This window comes from Typopeltis vanoorti, chromosome 8 (genome assembly GCF_054136105.1).
Source record: "Typopeltis vanoorti isolate ZY-2024b chromosome 8, IOZ_Tvanoo_1.0, whole genome shotgun sequence".
Taxonomy (NCBI): Eukaryota; Metazoa; Arthropoda; class Arachnida; order Uropygi; family Thelyphonidae; genus Typopeltis; species Typopeltis vanoorti.
This window is the reverse complement of record NC_143556.1, coordinates 11,780,393-11,798,378: the sequence shown is the minus strand read 5'-3', so window position 1 is coordinate 11,798,378 and position 17,986 is coordinate 11,780,393. Positions and strand designations below refer to the sequence as shown.

At 37.8% G+C, this 17,986-nt stretch overlaps 1 protein-coding gene across 4 annotated transcripts in view; it reads right to left on the bottom strand.

The window, feature by feature from the left end:
- The window catches only part of LOC150103732 (uncharacterized), a 408,898-nt gene that overhangs the window by 32,008 nt on the left and 358,904 nt on the right, over positions 1-17,986 (bottom strand). For all 4 annotated transcript variants that reach the window (XM_090397132.1, XM_090397134.1, XM_090397136.1 and 1 more), the window contains one exon: positions 13,957-15,551. In XM_090397132.1, coding sequence (XP_090253258.1) covers positions 13,957-15,551 — 1,595 coding nt within the window. The remainder of the gene's footprint in view (positions 1-13,956; positions 15,552-17,986) is intronic.

Here is a 17,986-nt window from a genome sequence, read left to right as displayed (position 1 = left end):
GGCTTGCGGACCACGCTCTGGATACACGCCACAGAATACGGTGGAAGAAAGCTACAGTGATACACCGTAGCAAATACAAATTTGAAAGACTCTTTATGGAATCAGCCTCAGCCCTAAGAAATTCTCCAAACCTCAACAAATTTGGTTGTATGCGACTGCCCCAAATTTGGGAGGCCTACATCTGCAGACCTTCAGCCCAACGGCCAAGAACACCTACTTAGCCCGCTAGAGGGCACCATCAGGACTGTTAGGAGAACAATAGCTTCATCTCTTCATTCCCAGTTTCTGTGTTGTAGTGCCTACGTGCACGTAACTTTTTTGTAAGTTCCTTTAGAAAATGGCAACGTGACGTTGCCGAAATATCGGAAAATATTTATTAAAGTTTAATTTAATTTATATCCTTAACTACGTTGTTCTATTCCTTAAGTGTTTTAATAATGCACAACCAACGTATAAGCCTGTCTACGAGAATCAACATCATCCATGGAGATACAATCGCACGGAAGGCCCGCCAATACAGTAAATTGAAATTGAAGCTGTCTAGACAATTAAATCGTCTAGCGTTCCTGAAACGGGATAATAAAGTAATCCCGAACTTTGTAAAGTTTAAGCACCGGTTTGTCACAAAAAGCTCTCCGAATACATAACCGCACTAGCTACGCGAACAAATCACTGCCATGCGGTCGCTCTTAGCTGACATTAACGAAGCTATTCGTGCCTTCGAAGATGAGCTTTCGCGAACTTTGAACCACGAACTTTGGTCGATTTTACATGACGTCTCATGTACCGCTGCCGAAAAAGAATTTAAAAAAATACGAGGCCGACAGATGAAAAAGTTCGAAAAATTAAAAAAGAACTCTACCGTCTTTCCAAAACCTGCTAACAACACGGTAATCAACCTTTCTTCAGTCACCCTGAAGCCTGAAGCTCAACGCACTGTCACGTGGAAACAACTTCGCCACTGCTCCCAATAAAATACCTAGTGAGGATATTATGATCCAGATCGAGCGAGGATTCTGCCACCTTCCACAACAAGTCGCCAACAGTGTAAGACTGGATGTAGCCTGTGTCCTTTCCAAAGCAAGACCACCAAAAACTAACATATCAAACAAGGAATATAAAGCTCTACAGGAAATGAAGAATAATAAAGAATTAGTTATCACCAAAGTGGATAAGGGAAATGCAACTGTAGTACTTAACCAAAAGGACTACACAGGTAAGCTGAATGCTCTTCTATTAGATCGGGCCACTTACCTCCCTATCAATTACAATCCCACCAACTCTCAAATTAGAAAACTTCACAGGCTCCTTAAGAGAGTCACTTCTTGGCCTGTAGAAGTTACCAACAGATTAAAGCCGTTTAACTCTATACCCCCCCCCCCCCCCCGTATTTACGGACTCCCAAAAATACACAAAGAAAATGTGCCATTACATCCCATAGTGGATGGTATTGATTCCCCCACATACAAATTAGCTAAACATTTGGCCAAAGAGCTCACACACTATACTGGCAACACACCATCACACATAAAAAACTTAGCCCATTTCAAAGCCAGCATAGAAAACCTTACACTCCAACATACTGACATAATGGTCAGCTTTGATGTGTCGTCTTTATTTACAAATGTCCCACTCAAGGAAACTTTAGAGCTAATCCAAGCTAAATTTTCTCCCGATATCTCAGCCTTATTTCAGTTTACAATGAACTCAGGCTATTTCGTTTGGCAGGGAAAATTCTACAAACAAATAGAGGGGACAGCCATGGGTTCACCACTCTCCCCACCCTTGGCCAATTTCTTTATGGAGACCTTTGAAGAAAAAGCCTTAGCCTCTGCCCCACAAAAACCAACCATATGGCTTCGCTACGTTGATGATGTGTTCGCTATTTGGCCACATGGCTCTGAAACACTTCTCTCCTTCTTAACACACTTAAACAACCAACACCCCAGAATCAAATTCACTCTGGAAAAAGAGGAAAACAACAGCCTCCCTTTCCTAGACACACTAATCACCTGCCAGCCTAATGGATCCTTGGTTTTCTCAGTTTACAGAAAACCCACCCATACAGGCAGATACATTCACCAAGAATCCCCCCCCCCTCACAACAATATGGAGTAGTGAAAACACTATACAACAGGGCTAAACTAATCTGTTCAAACGACTTGGCCCTAAACACTGAACTAAATCACATCCTCAACACTTTCTCAGCCAATGGCTACCCCCCCAAAAAAATCCAAAAAATATTAGAACCTACAAACCACAGATCCCCCCCCCCCCACAACAAGGATTACTCTAAATCCATCACCATTCCCTACATCCGAGGCACCTCGGAGAAGATTACCAAAATCTTAAAAAAGCATGACCTGACCTCCTGTTACAAACCTTACAGAAAATTGGCATCCCTTATCCGCTCCACTAAAGACCAACCACTTTCCCTAGACATACCTGGTGTTTACCAGGTCCCTTGCAGTTGTAAACTGTCTTACTTTGGCCAAACAGGCAGGACAGCGAATATCAGAATTTCGGAACACAAGGACTACATCCGTTTTCACAAATACAGTCATTCTGGGCTTGCGGACCACGCTCTGGATACACGCCACAGAATACGGTGGAAGAAAGCTACAGTGATACACCGTAGCAAATACAAATTTGAAAGACTCTTTATGGAATCAGCCTCAGCCCTAAGAAATTCTCCAAACCTCAACAAATTTGGTTGTATGCGACTGCCCCAAATTTGGGAGGCCTACATCTGCAGACCTTCAGCCCAACGGCCAAGAACACCTACTTAGCCCGCTAGAGGGCACCATCAGGACTGTTAGGAGAACAATAGCTTCATCTCTTCATTCCCAGTTTCTGTGTTGTAGTGCCTACGTGCACGTAACTTTTTTGTAAGTTCCTTTAGAAAATGGCAACGTGACGTTGCCGAAATATCGGAAAATATTTATTAAAGTTTAATTTAATTTATATCCTTAACTACGTTGTTCTATTCCTTAAGTGTTTTAATAATGCATAACCAACGTATAAGCCTGTCTACGAGAATAAACTTTCACCCTCAGTCATAAGTGTCCCGTATTTTTTTCCAATGTATATCTGGGATCCCTAGGGATACTGCATCCCCCCACCACCACCACATACAACTTTCTGGTACCTTAAAAAAGAAAAAAGAAAACTCAGGTCTGTTATCCCATCCCATCTGTTTCAATTTACTTAACAGCTTGTCGTGTGGCAGTCTATCAAAAGCTTTTGCAAAATCCAAGTACAACACTGTATATGCATCTCCCCTGTCCAAGGTATTTGCCACCTTGTTATAGTGCATAAGTAAGTTAGTAAAATATGATCTCCCTTTAAAACCCATGCTGATAACAGAGAATACTGCTGTTATCAACCCATTTCTGTATCCTACTAATTCTCTCTCTATCTTTCTAGTGCCTTTCACACAACTTCAGATTTAGAGATTGGCCTATAATTTGTAGCCGCAGCCTTATCACCACTTTTATGCAATGGAATAATTTGACTTTCTTTCCATTCCCTTGGAAATGTGATGTTGTAAGATTCTTATTCGACAGGCATGCCAATTCCCTGGAATATTCCTCTAAGATGTGTGATATGTAATCAAATCCTATTGCCTTATTAACATCAGACTTATTTATTTCCTCAAATACCTCCTGCTCACTCACAATTAAGCCATCCTCTCTTATGTCCTTTACACTTAAGTTCCTAATAATTCCACCCTGATGAGGATGAAACACCCTTATAAACCCTAATAATTCCACCCCCCTGATTACGAATACCCCAACAATGTCTTCTGCATCTGTTACCATTCTACCATTTTCATCCATTAACAGCATCCATTAATTTCACCCATCTTACCATAATCATTCTTCTATGTGGCTACTTGCCACATATCCAAAAAACTCTCTAGGGTTTTTCTTCGCCTGATTTGCCAATTTCTGCTCGTATTGCACTTTTGTTTTCCTTTCTAACTGAGTCACTCTCCTGGCTTGCTCTTTATACTCTACACGTAACTTATTATTACCATTATTCATCTTGTACTGCCTCTAAAGTACCTTCTTCCAGATGTCATGCTTAAGCCCCTCATTCATCCATTTTACATCTACCTTATTTAGCCTTTTCGCCTTCAGAATACATTACCCCACTGATGCTGTTATGTATTTCTTTGTCAGTTCCCAAGCCGCATTTATTTCCTTACTGCTCAACTCCTCATTCCATGCTGTAACTCTAAGCTTGTCATAATCACCAGCCTTATAAATCCACATATATCCTTTCCTCACAAAAGTCTGCATATTATTAGCCACAACACAGGTGATTACTTTCACTAACTGGAGAAAAGTATGAAACTTCTCTGATAATTACATTCTCTGATAAAATGATCAGATCTAAAACTCTCGATCCTTGCATGCACTCCTTTACATGCTGTCTGAGATAGTTACCTTTCATCAAGTTGAAAAATTAATTTTCCTTATTCCCAAATGCTATCTCTACATTCCAGTCTATATCGCCATAATTAAAATCATTACTAAATCACTGAAAAACCAGCTTAAATGAGAGCTTGGAATAAATTACAAATATGAGATCGAATATGAAATCTAATAATAAGTTTTATTGACAATTACTCAGTTATTTGTTATATGTGTACAACCTGTAATTTTATAAACACTCATTTATAAACATCTCTATATCGAAAGTTTATAAAATTGCAATGTGCAATACTTTTTGTCACATGCTTTCTGAATTTGAGGTCTCTCTTCACTGTAGGCCAAAAGGGCTCTTTCACTATATTAGTGTTTAAATAATTCTGGCTTTCCAGTTAAATTTTTCTGGGTACACAAGTGATCTAGATGTTCAAAGGGTCAAAGCTGTATAACTGAGAGGAGACCTCCACATAGCCTTTAAAGGAATGCGGAGAACCGACCAGGGCTTCTGACCTAATGTCCAATCCTCACCTTCTCGTGGTGCACCCTGTTGGGTATCTACTTGGATACTGAACGGATGTGAGGATGGGCTGGCAATTTGGGATTTAGCCAACCAAATTGTATTCTTATTGGTTAAACCAAAATATAGAATGATGGTACAACATGACAAAATTTCATGCCGGCTGGGGTGTCGCCCGGTTAAACAAGGCCCCCGTTGTTTTCGCCAGGGAACCAGGGCGAACAGCGAAAAGTCAGCTACTGGAACAAATCTGAAAATAAACCCCAACTCAACATCACCAGAGTTAAAGATCGGTACTATCAATGTAAGAAGCCTGAATGGCAAAGAAATGGAGCTAGCTGAGGAATTAGATAAGTACCAGATCGACATAATAGGGGTGACTGAAACAAAAAAAGACCAAAACTGGTGAGATCTTTCTGAGCAATAAATACAAAATGTTATATTCAGGCAATGACAATCAAGGCTAATCTTCTTGAATGGCAGTCATTCTCAAGTAGAGTAATGTGGGCAAATATGAGAATGGGGAACTGGACAATGAGACTTATTTGTGCCTATGGTCCCACAGAAGGTTCTACTAAGGTAGAAGTGGAGGAATTTTTTTGAGGCTTTAGAAAAAGCAACTGACACAGTGAAAAATGAAAAGTTGGTCCTTGTTGGGGATCTAAATAGCAGAGTAGGAAATGATTGTGAGACACAAAAATATTTTGGGAAAATTTGGAGAAAAGAGCAAAGCTAATAATAATGGCAAATATCTGTTGGATTTCTGCTCAGGACAGGATATGGACTGGTTATTACTAACACCATGTTCCAACATAAAAATGTGCACAAATTGACATGGAGAGAAGAGGCTAGGAATAAGAAAAGTCTCATTGACTATGTTATTGTTGATAGTGATGTTTTCTCCCTGGTGCAGGACAGCAGAGTGTACAGAGGATTTGAAATCGGAAGTGATCACTATTTAGTCTTGAGCAGGATAAAATTGAATTTCATATTTAAAAGAATAACATGTAAGAAAGTTTTAAAGCGAATAAAAGTTGAGCAGCTCTCAGATGTGAACTGTAGGCTAAAATACACAAAGATTATTGAAAAAAAAATGAAAGAGTTTGAGAACAGGAATGAAACCTTGGAGATTCAGTGGCAAACTCTGAAGAAAACATTGATTGATTCTGCAAGAGAGGCATGTGGTGAGGTTGTATGCAAGGATAAAAAAATCAGAACTCCCTGGTAGACACAGGAAGTTAAAGAGGCAGTGAAGGAAAAGAAGAAAGCATACCAAAAGTTCCTGTCAAATAAGTCAGCTTGTACTCTTAGAGAATATAGAGACAAATGCAAGAATGCTAAACACTGTGTAAAACTAGCTAAACAAAAGTCATGGGAGGACTTTGGCAAGAATATAGAAAATAAATATCAAGAAGGTGGCAAAATATTCTGGAGGTTGTTGAAGAAGCTTAGGAATGGAGGAAAGAGTGCTGTAAAAGGAGTTAGAGATGATAAAGGTGACATGAAAACAGGAGAAAAAGATATCCTTGAAGTATGGAGTAATTACTTCGAAAAATTGCTAAACGAAACAAGCAGTGATTGCACAGTGGTAAAAAAACACTCAACAGGCATACAGTCAGGAATCCATATCCATACTTGAAGAGTAGAAAACGCCATCAAAGGCTTGAAATGTGGAACGGCAGCAGGAGTAGATGATATTCGACCAGAAATGCTGAAGTCTGGAGGTATAAAAGTCTTACAGTGGCTGTACTGCATAGTTCAGAAGACGTAGACAGAGGGACGAATTCCCGATGAATGGAGTAAAGCTCTCATGGTACCCATATATAAAAAGGGAAATAAAACTGAATGTGAGAATTACAGAGGTATTTCCCTATTGAGTGTTCCTGGCAAGATTTATTCCAGTATACTTGAGAAATGGTTGATTAGAATTGTGGAAGAAAAGCTTGGTGAAGAACAAGCTGGATTCAAGCCAAATAGAGGCTGTCAGGATCAGATCTTCACTTTACGACAAATAGTCGAGAAAGCATGGAAATATAACAAAGATCTGTATTTAAGTTTTGTCGATCTGGAAAAGGCATATGACAAGGTGCCAGGAGAGAAGCTATTCAATATACTACAGTTATATGGTGTCAATGGGGCATTATATCAAGCAATATTTAGTCTTTATTTGAGTTGTAAGTCAGCAATTAGAATTGAAGGAAGTACAGGAAGATGGTTTAATGTTAAATTGGTGTGAGACAAGGATGTAGATTATCCCCTCTGTTATTCATTATCTATATGTATCACATTATGAAGGAAAGTGGTATTAAACATGATATCAAAATTGTAGATGTTAATGTATGCTCTTTGCTTTATGCGGACGATGTTATACTTCTAAATAAATCCGCTAGAAGTTTGCAAGATACCTTGACTAAATTGAATTACTGTTGTAATAGATATGGTATGAAGGTCAGCAATAAAAAGACGAAGCCTATTTTCATTGAAAATATCAACTGTGTTGTGAATGGAGAACCTGTGGAACAAGTAAAACATTTCAGCTACTTAGGCACGATTTTTAGTGACGATGGTAAATTAAATATGGAAATAGACAACAGAATCAACAAAGCTGGTATGGTACGAAGTCAATTAAATAAATTCATATGGAATAATAGAGAAATTAATTGGAACACTAAATTAAATGTATACAAGACAGTATTCAAACCAGTTTTAACTTATGGATCTGAGAGCTTCAGAAGTAAAACACTTGACCAAAGACTAGAGACTGCAGATATGAGAGTCCTGAGAAAGATTAGAGGCGTGAACAGCTGGCATCACTGGCAATATCATATTAAAAACGAGGGTATTAGGAAAGAACTTGACATTGTCAGCATCCAAGAATGCGTTAGCAGAGCTAATCTCAGGTGGCATGGTCACTTAAACAGAATGGGCGAGGAAAGATTAGTAAAAGAAATGTTCTCTGCCAGGTTGACAGGAAAACAACCCAGAGAAAGACCAAGATATAGGTGGATTGATACGGTACAAAGTGCCTTAGACGATAGAAATATAAGATCTGATAATGTTGAAGTCTTGACAAGTAACAGACTGATTTGGAGGAAAATTGTAGATAGGAAGTTAGTAATGATGTAAATTTTTGATGTAGTACTATCATATCCTGTACACCCCCTTGAGGATACATATCAGGAATTTGGTGATGATAATGATATTCAAGAAAATAGACCGCGCAGTTAGCCTAGTGGCTTTGCGCTTCGCAACCATATGCCTGGGGAAGGAGTGTCCCAGGTTCGATTCCCGTTGTAGACGTGAGGAATTTGAGGATCTTCCAGGCGACGGGTCGGTTGGGAGTAGTACTAACAAGAAGTCGCATCTAAGTAACACGCGGACCCTGCATAAGAAGCGGGAATAACGCGTAGAAGAAGAAGATGATATTCAAGAAAATAGGTGAAATTAAAAAAAAAAAAAAAAGTGTTTTTATGGTTGAGATCCAATTTTATAGGTTTTGCCACCTTCCAAACTTGCCATAGTTTCGGCTCATCCTCCACGCTGTAAGATTATCTGCCGAGTATCGCATTGTAAAGACGATATTAAATGGATATGACAAATTCTGAAACACCAATTTTAGCTTAATTCAGGGTGGGGTGAATACGATCAGCAGCAGAAGACCTATTAGTATCCAGATGAAGAGTTAAAAATAGGAGGCATAGAGTGAGCTGTTCTTGGTATGGCGATAGGTGATCTTCTGGAAAGAGAAGTGAAAGAACGTAGAGAAGAAACAAAACGTTGCTTTAACCGTTTGTTTTTGCAGGCGCCCGGATGAGTGGAGTGGAAACAGCAATCAGAATTAGGAAAAGGATGCGTAAAAAGCAAGGAGATTATCCCACTTTGCACTATAGTAGTGTCAAAGGTCATAAGAGTGTATTGAGTGGATGAGGAATATTACGTAGAAAAAGAAATTTGCGCTATGTCTTATCTTAGACTTACTACGGCCATCGAGAATGCATTTAATCGCTTCTATGCAGTCCACATTATTATTTTCATTATTTTGGCCTTACTGTGCAGAGAAAATATGCTTATCAGACGATCATGTATTCGGTGTGCGTTTGTTTGAGTGCATTTCTTTTCTAATAATTCTCGTAAACCAGTTTTTATGAAGCAAGGCGTAGTGCTAATCAGTGCCAGCTCCTGGCTTGAAATCGTGGGGGTGCTGCAGCTTTCGAAATATACATGCACACTGTAAGTACAGCGTATACGTGTTTGGATAAAATATCAAAATTATGGTAAAAATTTAAAAAAAATTAAACATGAAAAAATATTGTTTGTTGTTGATAAAATTATAGTAAGTATAATTGAAAATTACTTAAAAATAAAATCCATTCTTGCTTTGTTTCGAGCAAAAGGGTCTAACTTTTTCCTTGATGTTTGTGTGACTGTTGAAGAATTTTTTCTCCGTTGAAATCATCGCAAGTGCATTTAACCTATCCTGATTCATAGTGCTCCTCAGAAATGTTTTTATTCTCTTTAATGGTGAAAAACAGCGTTCAGGCTCTGATGTAGTCATAGGAATTGTCAAGAGAATTTTTATCAAACACGATAAACACTACTACGGGCGCAAACTGCATATAAACAACAGTGGAACTGCGCGACGGACAGTGCCGCTTTACGCTAATAGCTCGCATCTCACTATGACGTGCATATGCTTGTGCGTGCAGCAATATGACACTGTGGTAAACACAGTGCTGCTAGCGTCCTTCGCCCTCCTAAGTGCGACAAGATTGGGGTTCCTATAATATTTTACTAAAATCTGGGACATTCTGACATTTTACATAAAACACCCAGGACATTTTGTAAAAAAACGAGACATGCTAAAAATTAAGAAAACCAAAAATAAAACTGTTATATATGTTTCACTTTAAAGTAAATAAACATAAATTAACATTAAATCCACTTTAAAAAAGGATTATTAATCACAAATATTTAATTAGAAAAATATTTATCAGATTTATAGACCTGTCCAAGAATTTTTTTTCTTTTGATATTTGATCATAGAACTTAATACAAGAGAAATTCTTAAAATATGTCTTTACAATGATTAAAGCTTTTCCTGTCTCGATTTTAAGTCTGTTTGTTTTTTATTTGTCCAGAGAGCATTTATTAATGAAAAAACACGTTCAACAGCTCCATTAGTTCCTGGCAGTGCTAAACAAAAACTAACTAGGCATTTAATACTCCCAGAATTTATAACCCTGCTTTGTAAAATGAGCAAACATTTCACACCATTTATCACTGACACTTTGATCCTTCTGTCTCCACACTTCAAATTTGCTTTCACAATATTTTTTCGCACATACAAACCATCAAATAAGTCCTCTTCATTCATAGTAAAACTTGGTGACACTGTCTGCATGAACGTGTAGCTTTCATGTTTTCTTGTATGTTCTTCCAAGTCACAAGATCCTTTCCCTTCAAATTAATCCAATCCATAGAATGAAGAGGTGTGAGAAATGGTGTACACCACTCCTGAATATATTCAATACAGGTGCAGTAGAAATCTACTGCATAGTTTTCAAACTTTTCAACTGTTGTGTGTCCTTCTTTTTCTAATTCTTGCAACCGTTTCCTCACAGTGGTTGTAAGAAACCTTTCTACCTTCCTACAATTTAATCTCTCCACCAGTTTGTTTGTTTGATCCTTCACTTCAATTACTGTTATATCTTGCTTTTCAATACATTTAATGGCATCATAAAAGGTTTCTAACTGGCTGGCAAGGAAATGCAGGAGTGTAATTGAAAATGGATTTTCAATTACACTCCTGATAGGAGTGTAATTGAAATCCATTTCAATAATCTTTGTGTATTAAAATACACAAAGATTATTGAAAAAAAAATGAAAGAGTTTGAGAACAGGAATGAAACCTTGCAGATTCAGTGGCAAACTCTGAAGAAAACATTGATTGATTCTGCCAGAGAGGCATGTGGTGAGGTTATCTGTAAGAATAAAAAAATCAGAACTCCCTAGTGGACACAGGAAGTTAAAGAGGCAGTGAAGGAAAAGAAGAAAGCATACCAAAAGTTCCTGTCAAATAAGTCAGCTTGTACTCTTAGAGAATATAGAGACAAATGCAAGAATGCTAAACACTGTGTAAAACTAGCTAAACAAAAGTCATGGGAGGACTTTGGCAAGAATATAGAAAATAAATATCAAGAAGGTGGCAAAATATTCTGGAGGTTGTTGAAGAAGTTTAAGAATGGAGGAAAGAGTGCTGTAAAAGGAATTAGAGATGATAAAGGTGACATGAAAATGGGAGAAAAAGATATCCTTGAAGTATGGAGTAATTACTTTGAAAAACCGCTAATGAAACACTGACCAGGCATGCAGTCAGGAATACATATCCATACTAGAAGTAGAAAAAGCCATCAAAGGCTTGAAATGTGGAAAGGCAGCAGGAGTAGATGATATTCAACTAGAAATGCTAAGTATGGTGGTATAAGAGTCTTACAGTGGCTGCACTGCATAGTTCAGAAAGCCTGGACAGAGGGACGAATTCCCGATGATTGGAGTAGAGCTCTCATAGTACCCATATATAAAAAGGGAAATAAAACTGCATGTGAGAATTACATGGGTATTTCCCTACTGAGTGTTCCTGGCAAGATCTATGCAAGTATACTTGAGAAACGGTTGAGAAGAATTGTGGAAGAAAAGCTTGGTGAAGAACAAGCTGGATTCAGGCCAAATAGAGGCTGTCAGGATCAGATCTTCACTTTACGACAAATAGTCGAGAAAGCATAGGAATATAACAAAGATCTGTATTTAAGTTTTGTCGATCTGGAAAAGGCATGTGACAAGGTGCCAAGAGAGAAGCAATTCAATATGCTTCAGTTATATGGTGTCAATGGGGCATTATATCAAGCAATACTTAGTCTTTATTTGAGTTGTAAGTCGGCATTTAGAATTGAAGGAAGTACAGGAAGATGGTTTAATGTTAAATCTGGTGTGAGACAAGGATGTATATTATCCCCTCTGTTATTCATTATCTATATGGATCACATTATGAAGGAAAGTGGTATTAAACATGATATCAAAATTGGAGATGTTAATGTCAGCTCTTTGCTTTATGCGGATGATGTTATACTTCTAAATAAATCTGCTACAAGTCTGCAAGATTCTCTGACTAAATTGAATAGCTGCTGTAATAGATATGGTATGAAGGTCAGCAATAAAAAGACAAAGACAATGAAAATAGGCAGAATCATTGAAAATGTCAACTGTGTTGTGAATGGAGAACCTGTGGAACAAGTAAAACATTTCAGCTACTTAGGCAAAATTTTTACTGAAGATGGTAAATGAAATATAGAAATAGACAACAGAATCAGCAAAGCTGGTATGGTGGGAAGTCAATTGAATAAATTCATATGGAATATGAGAGAAATTAGTCGGAACACTAAATTAGCTGTATACAAGGCAGTGTTCAAACCAGTTTTAACTTATGGATCTGAGAGCTGGGTCAGAGGTAAAAACACTTGACCAAAGACTAGAGACTGCAGATATGAGAGTCCTGAGAAAGATTATAGGCATGAACAGATGGCATCAATGGCAATATCATATTAAAAACGAGGATATTAGGAAAGAACTTGGCATTGTCAGCATCCAGGAATGGGTCAGCAGAGCTAATCTTAGGTGGTATGGTCACTCAAACAGAATGGGCGATGAAAGATTAGCAAAACAAGTGTTCTCTGCCAGGTTGGCAGCAAAACGACCCAGAGGAAGACCAAGATATAGGTGGATTGATACAGTACAAAATGCTTTAGACGATAGAAATATAAGATCTGATAATGTTGGAGTCTTGACAAGTAACAGACTGATTTGGAGGAAAATTGTAGATAGGAAATTAATAATGATGTAGTTTTTTTTCATGTAGTACTATCATATCCTGTACACCCCTTGAGGGTACATGGCAGGAATTTGATGATGATGATGATAAAAGTAAATAAATAACTTCTTTCCATAAATTATATATTTAGTTTATTCCTTTATCCATGTATAAGCAAACAAAGTTTGAGCCTTAAGTAGTTTCAGGACTGGGGCAACTCATGGCAAAGGTGGACTGACTTCACTTGCCTTAGTATCCCATAATGCAAAGCCCATCTCCTTGCAGACATGTATAATGCTATGCATTATGGGAAGGGCACTACCCAGACCGGTTTCTACCTTTATTGAGGTCTCTTCAGTGGGAGCATTTAATGGCTTATCTGAGATCTAGATCTTCTCCTGGAAAACAAGTTCAAATGTGTACAAAATTTCAGCACTGCTAAATGAAATGCTGCTGGTAGTATTGCTGCTTTTTTGAGTACCACTAGTCCACTTTCCCAGGTGTAAAAGATCATGGTCTCTTGAGTTCTTTAATGAATTATCATTCTCAGTAGCAGAAGGATCATCATCACCTAAACCAACTGGAGGATCCACATCATCATTCACATGATATCCATTACTCCTGTTAAAATATCTTGTAGATGCTGTAACAGAACCACTATCACTTTCTGATAATTCTTCTTTGTGCCATGAAAAATACTCAACTCCAATACCTGCTGACTTCTTAGATATGTAATTTATAGTCTAACCAAGTGAAAAAACCTCCAACATCTTTCTCTAAACCAGAGTAATTTAATAATAAGGTGTGACACCTTTTGGCAACTTGTATATGGAAATATGACTTCTGCATTGCTTCAACCTTGGTATCACCTCTGGGTGTGGCTCCCACTGAAGAGACCTTAATAAACCAGTCTGGGTAGTGACCCTTCCCATAATGCATAGCATTATACATGTCCACAAGGAGATGTGCTTTGCATTATGGGATACTAAGACAAGTGATGTGAAGTCAGTCCACCTTTGCTATGAGTTGCTCCAGTCCTGAAAATACTTCAGGCACAAACTTTACTTGCTTACACTTGGATAAAGGATTAAAGTAAATATATAATTTATAGTCTAACCAAGTGAAAAAACTTCCAATACCTTGTTTCCAGTAAACATTTAATTGGCTTATCTGAGATCTTGATCTTCTCCTGTAAAAGAAGTTCAAATGTGTACGGAATTTCAGCGCTGCTAAATGAAATGCTGCTGGCAGTATCGCTGCTTTTTTGAGTACCACTAGTCCACTCTCCCAGGTGTAAAAGATCGTGGTTTCTTGAGTTCTTTAACGAATTATCATTCTCAGTAGCAGAAGCATCATCATCACAACTAAACCAACTGGGAGACCCACCATCATCATTCACATGATATCCATTACTCCTGTTAAAATATCTTGTAGATGCTGTAACAGAACCACTATCACTTTCTGATAATCCTTCTTTGTGCCACGAAGAATGCTGGACTCGAATACCTGCTGACTTCTTTTTTAGGACACGGGGAGTTGAAGAATTGAATAGGACTGCTTTTTCTGAGGTAAATGAGCATCTTGCTCGCCATGATAACCAGCGGTCAACCAGAGGCGGTTCATAGATATCAGAAATTACATTAAAAGATGACCGACGTTCACTGAAAGAATTTTTAACCCTGAGTGGTACCATCTGTCCACTTTCTTTATTCTGAAAAGATGCTGATGCTCTAATTTTTGCTTTTGCTATTTCATCTTCTCTATACGTAACAAAAACATCATCAAATTCATAGCTATCACTTGTAAATGAACTAAGATCTCCACTAAGCCACCTGTGTATGTCATCGGCACTGACTGCACGATGAAATGCTTTCTTTTTCTTTGCTGACCTAGATTCATATTTCTGGAGCTCCAATAATGACATAAATTTTCTTTTAGTCCTTTCAGGTTCATCTAAAAAAAAGTCAGATATTCTCATTGCCAACTGTTGGGTGGAAGAATCATAAGAGTGACTGTTTAATTCAGAACCAGTTATAAGGGAAACTTCTCTTGGTTTCAGTATCTTTCTTCTTTCACTTGTTGGTGATAAACAAGTACAATTTACAGTTTTACAAGTACACTTAATTCCTGTTGAGAGTGAGTTCACTGTGCATAAAGTAGGCACAACAGTAGAGAAGTTAGAAGGGTAATTATGAACAATTTGTTCTGCAGTATCACCAATGTTATTATATGGATGCTTAGTAACATTCTCAGTACTTTCACAACCACTTAACTTTTTACATTCAGAACTTATACCTACAGATGAATTTATACAAGATTCAGATTCTAATGAATCTGGGAGTTCTTTAATTTGTGGTGAAATTTTATCATTATGGCAGCCTTCCAGATGTGTGTGAATTTTCCTTTTAGCCAAGGTCTGGGTTAGTATATCATCCTCAAATGGTAATTGTGGATCAGGAGAAACAATAGTATCTGTGCTATGATGACGACTGCAGTGTACTCGGCGTACAGTAGAGCCACTAGTATCCTCACTTCGATCTTCAGGAGATGGTTCACTTTCCTGCTCTTGTTCAATGGTAATGGGAAGGGCTTCAGGAATAAGTGTACTTTCTCTTCGGCTAAGTGCTAACATAGGGGTTGGTGTAGGGGTGGTGTAGCAGCCACTGTCACTTCTGTGTCTATCATCACTTTGTTCAGACTGAGCTTCTCGTCGTCGCCGTTCCAAAAGTAGTTCCTAATAAGAAAATAAAACCAGTAATAATAATATTATCTTTCATATTTCTGTATTTTCATACAAGAAAGTTTCGATAATTGACATGCTGATTATCTAATTTGTATTAAGATTGTAAAACTTTTACAACACAGTAATGCAGCGATTTTCAACCGGTGTGCAGCGAGATTTATGAAAACAAATTAATTGAAAGAAATAATGTCACAATTTGCACGTTTATTTATTAGTGTCTGGTCTTTCATCTTCTTGTGTGTGCAAATCAATCAAAATTATGCCTATTTTTTGCCAGATCATCAAAAAAATTAAAAGAATATATTTTTAGTGTTCTGCAGAATTTTAATAATTAGTCTAGGTGTGTCATGTTATGAAAAAGGTTGAAAATCGCTGCAGTAATGAATAGTGATATATAATATAATGTAACTTGAGCAGTGCCATGGCTTGAGAAAGTACAAGGAAAGAATGTCAGTAGTGCATGAGCAGTGGTCAGATATTGTTTGAGAGGAGCAGTATCAGACTGCATACCCAAGATCAGGAGGATAAACCAAGTGGGGATTAAGTGGATGAATAGATATATAAAACAACAGCTGCAAAAAAAGGAAACATTGTGGAGGGAATATAAAGAAAAGGATGGTCAGCATATTCATGAGCAATACAAAGTGCAAGCAAGAAGGGTGACTAGTATGGTAAGAAAGACCAAATCAGATTATGAGAGAAAATTAGCTAAGCAGGCCAAAGTAAATCCAAGAGTTTTTTTCATTATGTAGCAAGTAAGAGGGAAAATGACTATGGTAGGATGACTTTAATCAATGCTGATGGTAGGAAGACAACAAAGATGAAAGTAATTATTGAGTTGGCGAGTGATCATTTTGCAAAGGTGTATCATGCAGGCAGAGATTTTGCAGTTGCTGATGTGACAAAGATACATGTCAAAATTGAGGTAGATGAACAGGAGGTGTTCAGCATATTGAAAATATCAATGGGAATACAGCAGTGGGACCGGATGGCATATCAGCCTGTGTACTACGTAAATGTGCAAGAGAACTGGCACTGCCTTTCATGAAATCATTCAATCTAAGTCTCAGCGCTGGCAAAGTTCCAATGGAGTGGAAAGAGGATAAGATAGTTCCATTAAATAAATTTAGATGGCTGTAAAACAGAAGTAGCAAACTACAGACCAATTAAGATATCAGCAGTGGTTGTTAAACTGTTGGAAAAGTTGATGAAAGGTAAAATCCAACAATGGATGGATAAGGATATGATGCTCTATAGTGGGCAGCATGGCTTTGTAAAAGGTAGGTCCTGTCTTAGTAACTTATTCACATTTTATAATTTTATTTTATTTCACATTTTATTTTATAATGAGGTGACAGTGGAATTAGATACATGAAATGGCTACATCATGATACTGCTGGAATTTGCAAAAGAATTTGACAGGCTACCACAAGGAAAACTATTACATAAGTTGGAGCAAATAGGAATGCATATGAAGCTAGTAGCAGGCTAACAGACAGACACCAGAGAATAGTATATGGTGGAGTGGAATCTAAGGGAATGGGAGTGACTAGTAGAGTATCTCAGGGTTCTGTACTAGGGCCACCTCTCTTTAATTTGTATACCAATGATATAGGAAAAGATTTGAAGGGGGGGGGGGGTATTCAGCTGTTTGATGCAAAACTGGGGATGACAATAGTTGATAATGTCAGCCTGGTTGCCCAAATGGTTAACATACCTGCTTTCCAACCAACAGATCTTGGGTTTGAATTTTGCTGCAGGCATGGATGTTTGTGATTGTCTTTAAGTGGGAGATGAATTTCATCACCTGGTGTGAGACCACCACTTGCTTACTCGAGGCCTGAGGTGGCTTAACACAGTTTCATGTTTGGTCTCTAGAGCAGAGTTTCTGGACTATGTAAAAAATAAATAATAATACAAAAAATGTATAAAATTGATAAAAATGGAAAAAAAATGATTAGCTCATCTATGGTACAAATGGGAATAGGTTGTCAGTTTAATGTTGTAGAATGTAAGTTTGCATACTGTGCATCACATTGATAGTACTAGACAATACGGCTATGCAATTTTTTTTTTCCTCCAGATGTCATAGATCTCTTTTTCTTTGCAATCCATTCAGATATCTCTCTTGGAAAACAAAATTTACAAATAAAGACAGTTTTTTTAGGTCTTCCTTCTCATCCCCCCCCCCCTTGCCAATTCTTTCATGGAAGATTTTGAAAAACAAGCTCTTGACTCAACCCCTCTCAAACATTCTAACTAAGATATGTCAATGATGTGCTCCCTGCTTGGCCTCATAGCTCAGACACATTAGGCTCTTTCCTTTATCACCTCAATAGTCTTTACCCTAGAATCCAATTTACAATGGAAAAGGAAACTAATACTAGTTTAGCCTTCCTAGACACCTTGGTAACTACCTACCTAAC